The sequence below is a fragment of the Rhagoletis pomonella genome, unplaced genomic scaffold (genome assembly GCF_013731165.1).
Source record: "Rhagoletis pomonella isolate Grant_MI unplaced genomic scaffold, Rhpom_1.0 Rhpom_scaffold_00006, whole genome shotgun sequence".
NCBI classification, from domain to species: domain Eukaryota; kingdom Metazoa; phylum Arthropoda; class Insecta; order Diptera; family Tephritidae; genus Rhagoletis; species Rhagoletis pomonella.
In genome coordinates, this window is record NW_023458560.1 from 57,292,650 (window position 1) to 57,309,850 (window position 17,201).

Consider the following 17,201-nt stretch of genomic DNA (forward strand, 5'->3'; position numbering starts at 1 on the left):
AAGAAAAGAAAAGAAAAGAAAAGAAAAGAAAAGAAAAGAAAAGAAAATAAAAGAAAACTTCTACGGAGATACCTCTCACTTAGCATAACGAGAGGGGGTGGTCTGCTAAAAGGATAAGGTTGTTCGGCTTTAGTCCCTCTAGCCTTAAAGGGAGTCACACTACTCACATTTTTTCCAGAATGAAGTATTTAGTTGTAATCTTAGATTCTTAACTTTTGCGGAAGTTTAAGCAAATTTCAAAGAACGACAGCCGTGTGCTGTACGCGTGCTTCTCCTACCACTACTACGCCCCTCCTCTGGATGATTTGCTGTAAGTGGGAAGCCGTAGTAAAAGACCCTTTGCCTACTTAAAAAAAATGGATACCGCTTTGATAGATACCGTTACAATGCGGCGAATATTTATGGCAGCAGACATCTAATGTATTTTCAGGACAGTATGTCGCCATTGCTTTTCCTGAAGAAATATTATACAGCATTGAGTACCCTCAGGCTGAGTGCTGCCTTAACTCCTTGGCGGGAACCATCTTTATTTCTTCCTTGGGGAATATGACCCGGTATTCCAAGTCAAGCTATTAACAATTGTCACGGCCAGGGACTACGTGGTGGATAATAGGTGGAGAGGTAGTATCCAGCCTGAGCCCCTACCGAATTGTTGTTTGCAGCACTCACCACTCGGCTGTGGTGGAAGCAAAACTCGCTTGAGTTGTTTGCTTTATATATTTTTCATTCACAATAGACAACATTGAAACAACTGGATGCCAGTTTACAAGGGAGTAGCTGGTAATCAGACATGTAACTATTTGGCTAGAGAGGACCCACACCAGGTATTCCTGGATCTGCAACCAGTTATACTGCTGCCACCTATGGCGATCGAAGCACCATCAGAAACCGGTGAATATTTTGCTCAGCGATGATTGGGAGCCATTGAGGGGCTACTCAGGTGGTCTTGCTAGGAACATATTTGCCTTCACTGAACAAATGGGGGGACGGCATATAACTTTTGGGACTTTTCAATGGCTACTTTACGTGGCACAAACATCTAACTGCGATCCGACATAATCAATCTCATTTTACCCTTCCGGTCTTGAAGACGATAGGATGGCGGAACTCTTCTTTTTTTAATTGTTAAATTTAAGTGAGAATTGCTGATTTTTTTCTTTCCAAAGGCAATTTAGTTTCGAATATTATAGCGAGTAGCTTTTAAAGTAAAGTAAAAAGTAGTGTAAATATAAGTTTAGAAAAATTCGCGAAAATATCTTAAAGAACTTCGATTCTTTCACAACAGAACGGTCTTACGGTTTGAGGTTCGTGCACTAATACATTGTTTTTTTTTGCGAAGTCGTAGGCATAAGTGTACAATGAAATAAACATTTAACCTAAGAATTTGTAGCTTGGAGACCGCTCATACAGAAAAATATATACAAAAATTGCCACAACCAAAAAACAATGCTACTCTAAATGGGAAAGTGAAAAAATGTCAAAATAAATACAAAACCAAAAATATTTTGCTCGTCACCGGAAGGGAATAACTAAATTAGCACGCTTGACGCTTCAAAAGCAGCGGAACCAGACAAATATGCATTTGTGCTTAAACGAGTATAAATGTAAGCATTTTTGTATATATAAAAACAACTGCACAACAATAAGAGAAAAACAGAGAGGAAAAGAGAACTGCAAATAATTGGCAATTTCAGCAATAAAAAACTAAAATCTCATAAAGTAATTTGCTTGTCGTTTTCAGTATCGCTGACATTTAGGTGAAAAAGGTATTCGCGTATATAAAAATAATGTATGTATGTACATTAGGGTACTCACCAAAAAGTTGCGATTTTTTTTACCGAAATTATACAATTTATTATAATTTAAGACTTCCGCCAAAATACTTCAGAAAAATATTAACATTTACGTGAGCTAGACCGATTTGAAAATACCTTCAAAAGTCTCATTATTTTTATTCTGTTGATAAATTTTTTAGATATTTTTATGTAGACCTTTTAAGCTTATACTCTTCTATCCTGAGGTGATTTTTTAGAAAAAATATTTTTAAAAACTAAATTTATTTATAAAGAAATTCGAGTTTTTGATGTATTTTAAAATTGGCCAGCTCACATAAATCTTAATATTTTTCCGAAATATTTTCGTGGAACTCTTAAAATATAATAAATTTTACAATTCCGGTGGAAAATGAGTGCCGATTTTTTACATTTTTTTTTGTATGGAGTGATGCACCCTAATGTACACACATATGTATGTACATAAATATGCATCTAGTACGTATGTGTGTATGTCTATTTGAAAGTATATACCGGCAAGTAAGTACAGTTGTGTTTACAGTATTTTTTTTTTGTTTGTTTTGCTTATACCTTTCGCTTTGATACAGTGTTTTATTGTTTTTATTCACTACCTTTTCGTATGTATTTCCTCGCATTTTATTGCAACCCCAACGCACGACCTTGAAATACGCGTTTGACAATTGTGGGCCTGTTTGTTTGGAATTAAAATAAAGAAAGAAAAAAAATTATTGCTTGCCTCTATGGATGTGTGTGTTGCATGTACAAACATATGTATGTACATTGTACATAGTAGGTTTGTATGTAACGGGTGATTTTTTTGAGGTTAGGATTTTCATGCATTAGTATTTGACAGATCACGTGGGATTTCAGACATGGTGTCAAAGAGAAAGATGCTCAGTATGCTTTGAAATTTCATCATGAATAGACTTACTAACGAGCAACGCTTGCAAATCATTGAATTTTATTACCAAAATCAGTGTTCGGTTCGAAATGTGTTTCGCGCTTTACGTCCGATTTATGGTCTACATAATCGACCAAGTGAGCAAACAATTAATGCGATTGTGACCAAGTTTCGCACTCAGTTTACTTTATTGGACATTAAACCAACCACACGAATGCGTACAGTGCGTACAGAAGAGAATATTGCGTCTGTTTCTGAGAGTGTTGCTGAAGACCGTGAAATGTCGATTCGTCGCCGTTCGCAGCAATTGGGTTTGTGTTATTCGACCACATGGAAGATTTTACGCAAAGATCTTGGTGTAAAACCGTATAAAATACAGCTCGTGCAAGAACTGAAGCCGAACGATCTGCCACAACGTCGAATTTTCAGTGAATGGGCCCTAGAAAAGTTGGCAGAAAATCCGCTTTTTTATCGACAAATTTTGTTCAGCGATGAGGCTCATTTCTGGTTGAATGGCTTCGTAAATAAGCAAAATTGCCGCATTTGGAGTGAAGAGCAACCAGAAGCCGTTCAAGAACTGCCCATGCATCCCGAAAAATGCACTGTTTGGTGTGGTTTGTACGCTGGTGGAATCATTGGACCGTATTTTTTTCAAAGATGCTGTTGGACGCAACGTTACGGTGAATGGCGATCGCTATCGTTCGATGCTAACAAACTTTTTGTTGCCAAAAATGGAAGAACTGAACTTGGTTGACATGTGGTTTCAACAAGATGGCGCTACATGCCACACAGCTCGCGATTCTATGGCCATTTTGAGGGAAAACTTCGGAGAACAATTCATCTCAAGAAATGGACCGGTAAGTTGGCCACCAAGATCATGCGATTTGACGCCTTTAGACTATTTTTTGTGGGGCTACGTCAAGTCTAAAGTCTACAGAAATAAGCCAGCAACTATTCCAGCTTTGGAAGACAACATTTCCGAAGAAATTCGGGCTATTCCGGCCGAAATGCTCGAAAAAGTTGCCCAAAATTGGACTTTCCGAATGGACCACCTAAGACGCAGCCGCGGTCAACATTTAAATGAAATTATCTTCAAAAAGTAAATGTCATGGACCAATCTAACGTTTCAAATAAAGAACCGATGAGATTTTGCAAATTTTATGCGTTTTTTTTAAAAAAAAAGTTATCAAGCTCTTAAAAAATCACCCGTTATTAGCATTTTCGCGGGCGAAACGTTGCGCGACTGACTGGCTAACAAAATTAGCGCAAGCGTTGAGCAGATACTACAACGACAATTAAACGCCTGCTGGGATAATTAACGTTGCCTCTATAAAAAAAAATAAAAAAAAAAAAATCAGCGGCGCGTTCAATGGGCGGGAAAAGTTGTATGTGTAAAAAATACATAAATATTTAAGAAGTAATAGACATTTGTTGAAACCTGATATAAATTCAAATTAAAATATGCGCATTTCAAATGAATTGCTCATTACTAGATTATACCTAAGCTGAAAGCAGCTAAGTGAGAATAGCTAAATTGAAAAAGATAAGATGAAAATACTCACAGAAAGTAAATACATTAGGGACAGCAACAGTAGTATAAATAAGCCTTTCTAAAAGCATTTAACAAAACACGACGCAAATATTTTTTGAATATTTGCTTAAACGTTTAACGTCACTGCGGAGGGGTAATGAAATGAGTGCGAGAAAAGAATACCAAATACAGGCAAAACTAAATATACGGCTGAAATAAGATAAGACTAAACGCCAGACTTATTGGTCAAGAAATTGCACACAATGGGAAAAATTATCAAAAACTTCGAAATTTCACAGTGCAAATTTGTAAATTCATAAATTTAATTAAACAACTTTTTACTTCTTCTAAAAATGTTTCACCTTCATTTTAAACTAAAGCTTTATTAAAACTCTTTTTTTACATAAAATTATGATGAATAAAGCGGAATGTTGTTGTTGTAGCAGTATAAATATTGAAATACCTCAAATAAAGAATGTACACGAAAAATACTGGTCGCACATAACCAAGCATAGCTCGGTTAATCATAACATTAAAATAAAAATCGGTAGACACTTAAAAAGCTGGAAGCATTTTCCACCTTACTGCATCATTTCTTTTTAGTAACAAAAATCAGTGTAGAAACGAGGACCAAGAAAGAAATCGATCGCGAGTTAATATTGCGCAAAAAGCTGGAAAATCCCAGCATGTTACATAACGACATCGCAAAAAAGCTAAAATTTCCAAAGTCTACCGTTACTTATGTGCTTAAAAAATACAATGAATGTTTATCTTTAAAAAGGAACCCTGGTAGTGGCAGAAAAAAATGATTTGCTTGCGAAATTAAGGCAAAGGAAGTGTTATCTGCTTTTAAGAAAAATCCTGGACTTTCGGTAAGAGATGTCGGCAAAAAATTAAACATGTCGTCTTCGTATATACAAAAAGTATGCAAAACAGCAGGACTACGTTCTTACAAAGTGAATGCAGCACCTAATCGCAACGGTAAGCAAAATTTGTTGGCGAAACAACGTGCTCGGAAATTGTACGACAGTCTCATACAAAAATTTGGCTGTATTGTTATGGATGACGAATCGTACGAAAAAGCCGATTTTAAACAAATTCGGGGCCGCGAATTTCACACTGCAAATAAAAGAGGCAATGTTGCAGATAAATATAAAAACAAAAAGTTTGACAAATTTCCCAAAAAGTTTCTCATTTGGCAGGCAATTTGCCAATGCGGCTTCAAAAGTGATCCTTTTGTAAGCACTGGTACAATTAACCAAGAAATTTATGTTAAGGAGTGTCTGCAAAAGCGACTTTTACCTCTTATACGGCTTCATAAAGATCCAGTGCTTTTTTGGCCTGATCTCGCGATATGTCATTACGGAAAAATGGCTTTAGGATGGTAACATAGAAACAAAGTGTATTTTGTAGCAAAAGAGGTGAATCCACCTAATTGTCCAGAGCATCGGCCGATCGAAACCTACTGGGCCGTTATGAAATCCAAACTTCTTAAGACCCACAAAGCTGTAAAAAACGCACAACAATTCAAAAATAAATGGCAGCTGGTTTACAAGGAAATCACTGAAACTTCTGTGCAAGGGCTAATGAAGGACATAAAGTCAAAATTGCGATCGTTTGCTTATTACAAAGAGAATTAACTCTTTTTTAACGAATTTCAATAAAACTAAGTTTAGATGTAAATATATGTAAATATCGTTGAATTCCATTAATATATTTATGTTTTAGAACGTTTTAACTGTGACCAGTTTTTTTCGTGTACATTCTTTATGTAACTTGTGTATAATTTATATATTTAAATTCTACTTTTGAAATAGGTGGCAACCCTCTTCAAAAATATATTCAAACTAAAACCGTATTGTGATAAATATTTCAATTAACAGATTAATTAATTTGAACTAAACGTTTTAAACTGGTGGCAACCCTCAAGAGTATTTTAAAACTGAAACCTTCTTAAATCTCTTACGGATGACATTGTGATACATAATTAATTGATGAATTGAGTTGAATTTGACTTTTTAAACAGGTGGCAACCTCACGGCATGTTGTTTAGAAATAAAGCATTTTCAAAATCAATTCGATTGATTCCATCTCTCATTAATTCATTTAACCTATTAAATAATCGGAATCTAACTTTTAGAACATATTCTAAAAGTTAAAACTAAATATCAGATTTAACTAAATTTGATTTTTCAAACAGGTGGCAACCCTCTAAAGAAATATTTTCAAACCAATGCAAGGCAATTTAATTTTATCGTTAAAAGACCACACATTCTAAGTTTATACCCATTTTCTCTTGGACCAGGAAAAGAATTCTCAAAAGGATGAGGAATTTAGCCTTGGATGAGGTCGCGGTCAATGTCGAGGCGGAAGATCATAATCTGGGTATCCTTCTGGACTTCAAACTTTTGTGCAGGCAATCACTACCAATGCTACGAGAACGCTGATGTTGTGCAAACGTCTAGCGAGCGCACTACAGTGGGACACAAACGGCTCTAAGGCCCTCTGAGGATATTGGAGCAGCCCTCAGTTTGTATGTAGAGATTAACCTCTGTCGGAATTATCGTAGTGGGAGGATCCTTATAGTAAGTGATAGTGCGCGGCACTTATGGCTCTCTGATCCTTCGAATTCAAAACCTCATTGGTCTTAAAGTGCATAGAGAAGCCGAATGCCCTTTCTAAGACCAATGCTATCATTAGGATGTGGATACTAAGACACATGGGAGTCGAAGAAAATGAGCAAGTTGATCAGTTAGCGAGCATGAGGTCCTAACACGATAAAGAAAGCGCGCAGAAGAGAAAATTGGCGAAACAGCATGGGTAAATATTCATCAAGCTAAGACATTACTAGTGGGGTACAATCTAAAGAGAGGCTAAGGATTGCTGCAGGTATTTTGACGGACTATTCATTGTAGGCGGAGAGACCACTTGCATAAGCTAGGAGTATGGTCAAACGATCTACATATGCCGCTTTTGGGACTCCGCCAAAGAGACTACATTCCAACTCCTCCTGGAGTGTGAGGACGTTCCGCGGAGAAGGCAGAGGTGCATAGGATATCTATGATCAAGAGAAGAGCAGTGGTCCTATCCACGAGAGCTATTCTGAAATTTAAAAAGAGTCCTTAGGGACAGATGCAGTGTTGTGAGCTGCTGAGCCTACTGGTCGCAGTGCTTACTCTATTTATATCTATCTATCTTTTTATCCACCTAAGTGCTTTAAACATTTGCCGCAGTCACCATCAAAAACGGGTCTAGTCTAAGACTTTTAGGACTTTTTCACTGAAACCGTTTTTTCTTGCGTCAGTTTTATTTAGGACATTTCCAAAGCTTTCCTAACAACTAACAAATCCGTCGCATTACAATACTGCAAACCAGCAATGTCCATTAGATTGAAAATGAAAACTTTTACCTACAAGAGGCGTGAAATTGGAAGCACTTTGAAGCAGTATACCAAGTACAAGTAAGCTCACAAACAACCAAAGTCATGCCGTGATGCTAAGTTACAACATCAAACCAACATGCATTGTTGGACGGAATGAAATGTCAAAAGTTGTACAGAGGCAAAAAAGGGCGCAAACTGTACATAAGAGAGCTTTCACTTTGCCCACATTTGTTTACCTTATTTTGCACATTCGAATAGGTACACATTTTAGTTTAACAAGACTTTGTTTATTTTGTTTGGAAATTTATTTTTAGCCTTTGCTTTCATTGGTTTTTTTTTTTTTTAATTTTGCTATACTAGTGTAACGTGCTCGTGAAAAAAAAAAAAAAAAAAACAAAGTGTAAGCAAATGATGAAGGGCGACATTAAAAATCACTTTTCTATCAAAGCAGGGGACGGCAGCGACGAAAGGCAGTCAGTCGCTACACCCAACGACGAAATTCAATACACAAATCAAATTGTGCAAAGTCGAACAAAAGTAGACAAACGAGCAGCGGCTCCTCCGCGGAAGAAGGAGGCGAGAGTTGTTGCGTTAAACTATTAAAAATAAATTTTTCGCAAAAATGGAGAACCAGAAAGTAAATAAATAAAAACAAACTAGCGATGCCATGCAGCAGATGAAGGAAGGAAGGGATCTTCGAAAAGTGCAACACCAAAGTGAGGTCTCATTTATTCTCTGCTAAAAGCAACAGGAACGGCACTATGCAACAAAAGCGCCGTTGGAGGACACTTGCATATTGTATATTGTATGTATATTGTTGGTTGCATGTAATACATATGTATGTATAATAAAGTACCAGAAATAATGCAAATTGCTAAAGAAGAGAAGCTGAAAGTGGCAACAATAACAAAAGCAATACTGATAACGACATCCTCCGTCCATTCCGTGCTAAAGGCATATATTTAAATAGTAGCAAAGAAAGTAACTGTAAATTGAAGTGGCTTAGCAGCAATTGAACATATAGAGATATTATATTCACCATACAAGAAAATATAATAAACTGTGAAGAAAGTTTAAAAATTGGTACATAGGAAATATATTGTCTAGTTTTTGGGCCTGGGATTTTTTAAATTTTGTTGTGGCCATCGCATCGTATTTTAGCTTATTAGAAGTCTGGGGTCGTGGCTAATGGACGCTATAAAAGAGCGCCTACAAATGGTTTTTCGCGTTTTCATGAAAAAAACTCCTTAGAGCTTAGATTTCATTTACTACGTGGTATGCTTGATAAAATCAACATTTTCAACTCTAAAGTAGCCCAACTGACTCTACTGCTGCTAAATAAGTTAATAATTTCTTCTTGTTTACATTGGTAATATATGCAGACAAGCTGCACCTAGGAAAACAATGGCAGGGGAAGAGGTGTAATACATATGTACTCGTATTAGCTCAGAGCAACACATACTTTCGTTTGCAATTTCAATCATGTCAGTCAGTATGTACATATGTATGTATGTACATAGAGGGTGATTCAGATCTTTGGCAGCAATTATTTGTGATATATTTTAAATATAAATTTTTTTCTCAGTTTTGCAAGTGCATTTTGCGCATTGCGAGAATTTTTCGGTCAACATATTTAATCAGTGAACTTAGTCAACAATCAGCCGTTTGGTGAAGAAGTTCGAAGAAACTGGTTGGGTGCAAAGCGTGACAACATCCGTGCGGCTTTGTATAGGTTGTTCGGCAGAAAATATCGCTGCAATGGAACAAAGCGTGGACCTGGCCGCGACAACCTCAATTCGTCGTTGTGCCCAAGAATATGATAACAAAATTTGTATGACCTGAATTAGAGGACCTGGACTTTCTCTGGGGCTACGTAAAAGGTAGCGTCTATGCCAATAAAAGCCCGACACTATTCCAGAAATGAAGAAAGAAATCGTATGCGTTATAAATGATATACAGCCTGAAGTCACAGAAAAATTGTATATGGGCATCCTGTGTTTCCGGGAGTCGAATATTGTGTTTCATGCAAAAATGTGATTCGACATGATGAAGTAAAAAACAATAATTTCGAAAAATTTTGATGTCTTTCACTTAGTAAAGCAAATCTGCAATCTTATTGTATCACCCTGTACGTATGTATGTACTCGTAAGTATTTTGGTACAAGTGGTTGCCATTCCTTGCCATTATTGTAAAGTATGTATGTAAGCATTTTTTATTGGGTCAAGGTGTATGTTAAGCCAACACGTAAGTATGTATACTCAATAAGTATAATATTTAGAATATGTACTACAATATATTTTCAAATAAGAATACACATACACACGTGTATGCATAGTTGACGATAAGCTAGCTCTACAACACGCTAAGCGGATATTACTTAAGTTGCATAACCAATTCACAGCTAGCTATGCATATATGCATAGGTTGAGTGATTGCTAAGAAGGATAAATTTTTGATGGAACTATATATTACCCAGTGGATGTTTCAACTTACTAAAAAAGTAATACAAACATTAAACATATAAATGAAGGGTTAAAAGTAGAAACTGGATATAATTCTTTATTCTTCTTCTTCTTTTTTATTGGCGCTGTAACCGCCTAAGCGATTTTGGCCGAGTCCAAAACAGCACGCCAGTCATTTCTCTTCTGTGATAACTGACGCCAATTGGAAATGCCCAGTGAAGCCAAGTGCTTCTCCAGCTGGTCTTTCCAACGCAGAAGAGGCCTTCCTTGATGACAGGAGATACTTCGTCTTGTCCTTTTTTAACACCAGACCCATTCGCTTTGCTTCCTTATCCAACTTGGAAAAGGCAGAACAGACTTCGCGGTTTTTGTTACCGATGATGTCGATGTCATCGGCATAAGCCAGCAATTGCACGCTCTTGTAGTAAATTGTTCCTGAGCGATTCAGATCTTCAGCTCTTCTTATCTTCTCCAACATCAGATTAAAGAAGTCACATGAAAGGGAGTCGGCCTGGCTGAAACCCCGTTTGGTGGCGAACGGCTCGGTGAGGCCTTTCCCAATTCTGACGGAGTTGGTGGTATTGCTCAACGTCATTTTACACAGCCGTATGAGTGTTGAGGGGATGCCAAATTCAGATATAGCGGCGTATCGGCAACTCCTTTTAGTGCTGTCGAAAGCGGCTTTAAAGTCGACAAATAGGTGGTGAGTGTTGATCCTTTTCTCGCGGGTCTTTTCCAAGATTTGGCGTATTGTGAATACCTGGTCTATGGTGGATTTGCCAGGTCTAAAGCCACACTGATAAGGCCCAATCAGTTCATTGACGGTGGGCTTCAGTCTTTCACACAATACGCTCGATAAGACTTTGTACCTATGCTTAGAAGGCTGATCCCGCGGTAGTTGACGCGAATGGCGGGGTCGCCTTTCTGGTGGATTGGGCAGAGCACACTTAAATTCCAGTCGTCGGGCATGCGATCATCTGACCATATTCTGCATAAGAGTTAATGCATGCACCTTATCAACTCCTCGCCGCCGTACTTGAATAGCTCAGCTGGCAGGATGTCAGCTCCAGCAGCTTTGTTGTTTTTTAGCCGGGTTATTGCTATTCGTACCTCGTCATAGTCAGGCGGTTACTAGATAACCGTTGTTGTTCTTACAGGCGTACGCCCTGGTCTTGAAACCTTCCGTAAGTCGCCTAACTCTCTGGTAAAATTTTCGGGCATTTCTCCTGTCGGCCAGCATTTCAAGCTCTTCGCACCCACGTATTTCAGTCTCTCTCTTCTTATTGCGGCAAATACGTCTCGCTTCCCTCTTCAGATCCCTGTAGCGGTCCCACATAGCACGCGTTTCACCCAATCGCAGCGTGGCCCTGTAGGCGGCATCTTTTTTCTCTGCAGCTTCCTGACACTCCGCATCGTACCAGTTCTTCTTTCGGGCTCGCTGAAATCCGACTACTTCTTCGGCGGCGGTACTTAATGAGCGGGAGATGTGGTTCCACTGCTCGCATATGTCGGTTTGTTGAAGACTGCTCTCTGAGAGCAGGTGTGAGAGTCGAGTAGCGAAAGCACTGGCTGTCTGTTGTGATTACTTCACCTAGCTGTGTAAAAAAATAGCTACCGCAAGAAACGGTAGTCATATGTAGCTTGTGGCAGACGATTCGCAGTCTTTACCGCACTTCCGAGACTTCCTCAAAACTTGAGCTGGTTTTTGATTATTATTTTCAATAATTTTTTTAAACATAAAATCGAAGTGTTCTGAATTATGTGACCGCTGCTTTGTGCTGGCTATTTATTTACAAATCGGAAAAAGTTGTCTTAAGCTAAAATATGGTTTTCAATTAACTTGAATGTAATTAAAAATCTCAGTACAATATTTCCAAAAAATCGTTAGGATCAGTAACAAAAATTTGGATTTATACGCAACGTTTTTAATATCTAAGGTGAGCGCAGATTATCTAGAGACTCGGCAAAAATCCAGAGAGCTTGGCGGTTAAGTTTTGTTGTAGTCATCGGGCCTTACCCCTTCCAAGGATCATTTGCTTCGTTTAACTATAGCTGACTTCAAAAAGGAGACATGCGAAACTCACTTTATTTAGGTTTCCGCCCAGAAATTTGAGAATTTCTGTACTAAATCATTGAATTGACAAAATAACTTAAAAATCTTGAAATCTTTGATCTTTGAAAAAAATATTAGGAAACCTGACCAGAAAAGTGATTTAAAAAATTTTCACTGGGTTTCCACACTTCCTTACCAACTAAATTGCGTGCGATGCACACACACACACACATGTATAAGAAGAATTGCCACTACTGTGTGTGCGATATCCGGCTTGCGGCAACTGACTGCTTAAGTCAAAGCATGAATTGCATTCTTGATAAACACCTGCATAGAAGTTTTCGTGAGCGATTTCACGTGTTGCCCGCCCTAAAAAGAATAGATTTCAAACGATTTTATTTTGCAGTATTTTTGTTTTTTAGTATTAAATTTTTTTTTTTTAATTTTGAATATCGTGCCCTAGAACGGTTGCAAGTCTCAGACATGCATATATGAACGGACGTAATAAATCTTAATGCACTGACTGAAATTTCAAGCAATGAGAGGAGTAGAAAAGTGCTTAGGTGGTGAACAGGTACGACACTTGAAGGCAGCTAAAATCGCGTGTCTGAATTGGATTTGTGCAAACACTCTGTACTCTGGATGCGATTAGCTGCCCGCCGTTAAGTTCAAAAGTCACTTGCTTAAAGCGATGTATGGCGCGTTTAGTTATTAAGTGACCGTTTTATGTGCTATTCATTTTATTTTATTTTATTTTTTTTTTGCTTTACATTTACTGCAACGAAAATCTAGTTGTGAAAGCAATTTCTGCATTTTTGACGAAAATTATATAGAAAAATGCTTTCGCAATTTATGAGCCAAAGAAAATTGTAACGTTTGCTCGGTGCTTAGCTGGCGAAAGTAGTTAAGTATAGAAGAAGTAAATTCAAAAAAAAAATCGATTTTGACGTAGAATACGTCTTACCTTAACCTTAAGGTATGGGGGCTATGTTCAAATGTTGTAGTTGTAATTTTTAGAGCTTCACAAAAACGCTTATTGCACGAGAACTAATAAAGCGATTTCAAAGAAAAGTGTGGCGTTTCAAAGATAAAATTCCAAACCTGTCGACAGATTCATTTTTGTAAATAACCAATTCGGTTTCTGTCGTAAAAACAACGGTAAACATTGCCTTATTTTGGGGTCAATTTTGAGCCTTTAAAGTGCTCTAGCAACTTATTGTTGGCATATATAACTTTCATTTTCGGGATATAGGTTCTTTGGAGCAGTAGAAATATTATCGGGTACAAATTTTATATAAATTTAACAAATATTGAGCATTTTAAGGCAAAAAATTGTTGAAAAAATTTGCAAATTTTTTTCATTACCAAAATGCTCGAAAACCGCTCGAATGATTTTGTTTTTGTTTTCTTAAATCAAAAACTCAAGAGTTTTCCTTTCGTTTGGTATATGGGAAGTATTGGTTGATATCTTCTGTATATGTTTATTTTATTCAAATATATGGGCATAAATGATTTTCCATACAAAATCACCTCGTCATCATTTTGCAAACACGTGCATATGTTGGAAGTGTGGGAAGGAGACAAAAAGTATGTATGCGTATGTAATGCGGCTTTTGATCGCAGCGTATGTACATATGTAAATGCATATATACGTACATATGAAAGTTTCAGTTAATGTGGATCTGTTTGGTTTTGTTATCGATATTTTTATCGATTTTGTTATCGATATTTTTATAGATTTTGTTGCCGATATTTTAATCGATTTTGCCATCGATATTTTTATCGGTTTTGTTACCGATATTTTCACCGATTTTGTTATCGAAATTTGTATCGATGTTGTTATTGATTTTGCTATCGATATTTTCGGAACTTATCGATATAATGATCGATATTTTTATCGATTTTGTTATCGATTTTGTAATCGATTCTGTTATTGATTTTATTATTGATTATTTATCGGTTTTGTTATCGATATTTTTCTTAATTGTTTTAACAATTTTGCTATCGATATTGTTATCGCTTTTGTTATCGATATTTTTGTCGCTTTTGTCATCAACATTTTTATCGGTTTTTCTAAAGATATTGTTATCGCTTTTGTTGTCAGTATTTTTATCGGTTTTTTTACCGATTTTGCTATCGATATTGCCATCGCTTTTGTTATCGATAGTTTTATCGAATTTATTACCGATTTTGTAATGGATTTTTTGATAGATTTTGTTATCAATTTTGTTATTGACTTTGGAGTCGATTCTGTTATCGATTTTGTAATCGATTTTTCGATAGATTTTGTAATCGATTTTTTATCGATTTTGTAATCGATTTAGTTAACGATTTTGTTATCGATATTTTTATCGATTTTGTTATCGATTTTATTATCGCTTTTGTTATCGATATTTTTTTCTTAGTTTGTGCTTTCGTTTTTGACTTGGATATGCTCTTAACCATACCACGTATTCTACGTTTAAATTTAGCGGGTGTATCTCCGATACAGCCTGCAGACCAAGACGAAGGCGCTGGACTGTTCCTTTTTTGTTAACAGGTAAGTTACTCATCCGCCATGTTGACCCGCTCAAGCAGGCGCGGCGCAAAATGCACATCTACATATGTATATACACAAATAAAGTATATAACGATACATACATACATATAAATACAACGCTATAAGTGGACACTTGGTTAAAAGTTTCCTAAGTAAATGTACACATGTAAGAAAAATGCGCACAAATAGTGGAAAATGAAACCGCATTCGGCGCACAAATAGGGCAATATGAAACGCTATATGTATATATAAGCAACAAAATAAAAAAATAAAATAAAAACAATAGCAGCATAGAAACAGCAAATAGCGCCAGCTAGTTGCAAATAAATAAACACAGAAAATGTGGAAATTAAACGCTGCGGCGCGCTGCGCTCTCTGTCCGCTCAATAGCTTAACGCTTAAGCTGCGCCACAGTCAACACTCAACCAATGCCATTCATTGGGGTATATGTACATACATTAGACCGTAACACTTTACAAACAAACAAAAAAAAGTGCGCCGTGCACCCCTGAGTTTAAAGTGTTTTGGCAAAACGGTCTCGAATTTTTTTTTAATTTTTTTTACAAACCAAACCAAACAATTTTCGGTGACACCTTCATTCAGCAGTTCTACTTTGTAGTACTTTGATGAATTTTGGAGAGCTGTACAGGGCAATGCTGGCAACTGCCTTTCAACTCACCAAAACGCAAAAGTCTTTCGCAAGGCAATTGCCAATTCTGGCAACTATCTTAGTTTCTGTCTTTCGAAAGACTTATTGAAAAATCTGCTAACAAGGAGGTCCTAGCGTTTTTTTGTTTAGTCTTTTAGCAACAAGTTTTCTAAAAAATTCAACGAAATTAAAGAAAATATATAGTTTATCTTTTTAAGACCATAAAAACTAAAGATTAAAAGAAATTTTAATTGAAAACAAATTTAATCAAAAGAAAAGAATGTTAAATCCTTAAAACTAAATTAAATAAAAAAAAATATTTTTAAAATATGTAATATAATATAAATATTGAAAAAAAAAACAATATTAATAGATAAGAAAATAAATAAATATAAAATAAAAAATAATAAAATTAAAAATAAAACAATAAAATTCAAAAATTAAGAAAAAAAATTTAATTAAAGAAAAAAATTTAATTAAACATAAAAGAAAAAAAAAACTTTGTCTGAGGACTTGACCTCGAATCTCCCGAATGGCACGCCAGTGCTTTGCCCACTCGGCCTTTGCGACTGTTAGAGCAGCGCGAGCAAAATTACATACAAGTGCTTTCTGTCAAAAGAGCTTTTCACCATGAAAGTTGGGAGGGAGCTTTATATTGTAAGTCTTTCGTGCCAGAATAAAGAAAGTCTTTCAAACTATCTGGCCTACTTGCTTTCAATTAGCTTACTAAAGAATTTCAACTGTCTTAGCCAGAATTTCGGTGTTAATTTACTGACATTAGGGTAGTATGTTAAAGTGACAAGAACTGAGATCTGTTGGGTAAGCACTAGAACGGGCTACTTGCGGTCAATGAACAAAAAACTTTCACGAGACAAGGACATCGATATATTATACCTTAAGATCCGACTGTAAATGCCGGCGATATGACGTGAAAAATAAAAGGCGAGCCTTAGAGTGCAACTCCACAACCAGCTTTTAAGGCTTTCAGCAATAGCTGAAAAAATTAATTTTTTTTTCCAAATTGCCTTGCAAAAATACTTTATAGACTCCGGGGTGTACGGCGTACTTTTTTCTCTGGTACGCTCTAATGTATGTATACCCAAAGATACTCCTCTTGCACCACTTTAGTTGGCATTGACTGTATGAGCCAGCTGTGGGTGACGACCACCGCTTGCCAACGACATTAACAGATCGCTTGCCTGCCGGCCTCAGTACGAATGCATCTCTCTTGCATTTAGTTTCACTTAATTGTCATTTCCATAGTCATTAGTCGTGACATGAGATTATGTATGTACATTGGTTCTTGTTCATTAGTTGGTGGTTGGTTGGTTGGCACACCAGCTACCTCTTCCAACCTCTTCGCCATTTTTAAGCTTCGCTCTTAGCTGCATCTACAGCAGCTATAGTGATTTCAATTTCATTATTGCCAGTGAAAATGGCATTCATGCCGTCAATGTTCGTTGTCCAGTTTATAGCCTGTGTGTCAATGCAATTGCCGCCGCTGCAGATTCGATTAAGATTTAATACTTGTAATTATAAATTACCTTTTATTTAGTTAACGGATGATTAAGTATTTAAGATACGGTGATTAAAAGCTTACAAATGTTATTTAATTGCAGCTAGATTTAATTGTCATCATCCGTTTAATGTTTAGATGGCTTCCGGTAAGAACAATTTATACCCGTATTTTTCAGATACTCTTATGTAGCTGAGGAGCGATAGCAATACAATTGCTTCAAATGCCCTACCTAGAGTGGAGAGGCTTCGTCTGGATAAAACAGGGCACTGGCACAACAAATGCAGAATCGTTTCCTCCTTTGTCTTTATCTTGACAACTTCTACAGAATTCGTAATCGATACTAACAAACTGATATTCTGCTTAACTAAGCT

General features: G+C 36.6%; 1 protein-coding gene across 1 annotated transcript in view; it reads right to left on the minus strand.

Moving 5' to 3' along the window:
• LOC118741996 (putative cyclin-dependent serine/threonine-protein kinase DDB_G0272797/DDB_G0274007) overlaps window positions 1-16,677 on the minus strand; it is a 32,803-nt gene extending 16,126 nt beyond the window's left edge. Inside the window, exon 1 of the mRNA XM_036473961.1 lies at window positions 16,607-16,677. Coding sequence (XP_036329854.1) covers window positions 16,607-16,677 — 71 coding nt within the window. The remainder of the gene's footprint in view (window positions 1-16,606) is intronic.
• Window positions 16,678-17,201: the final 524 nt, after the last annotated feature.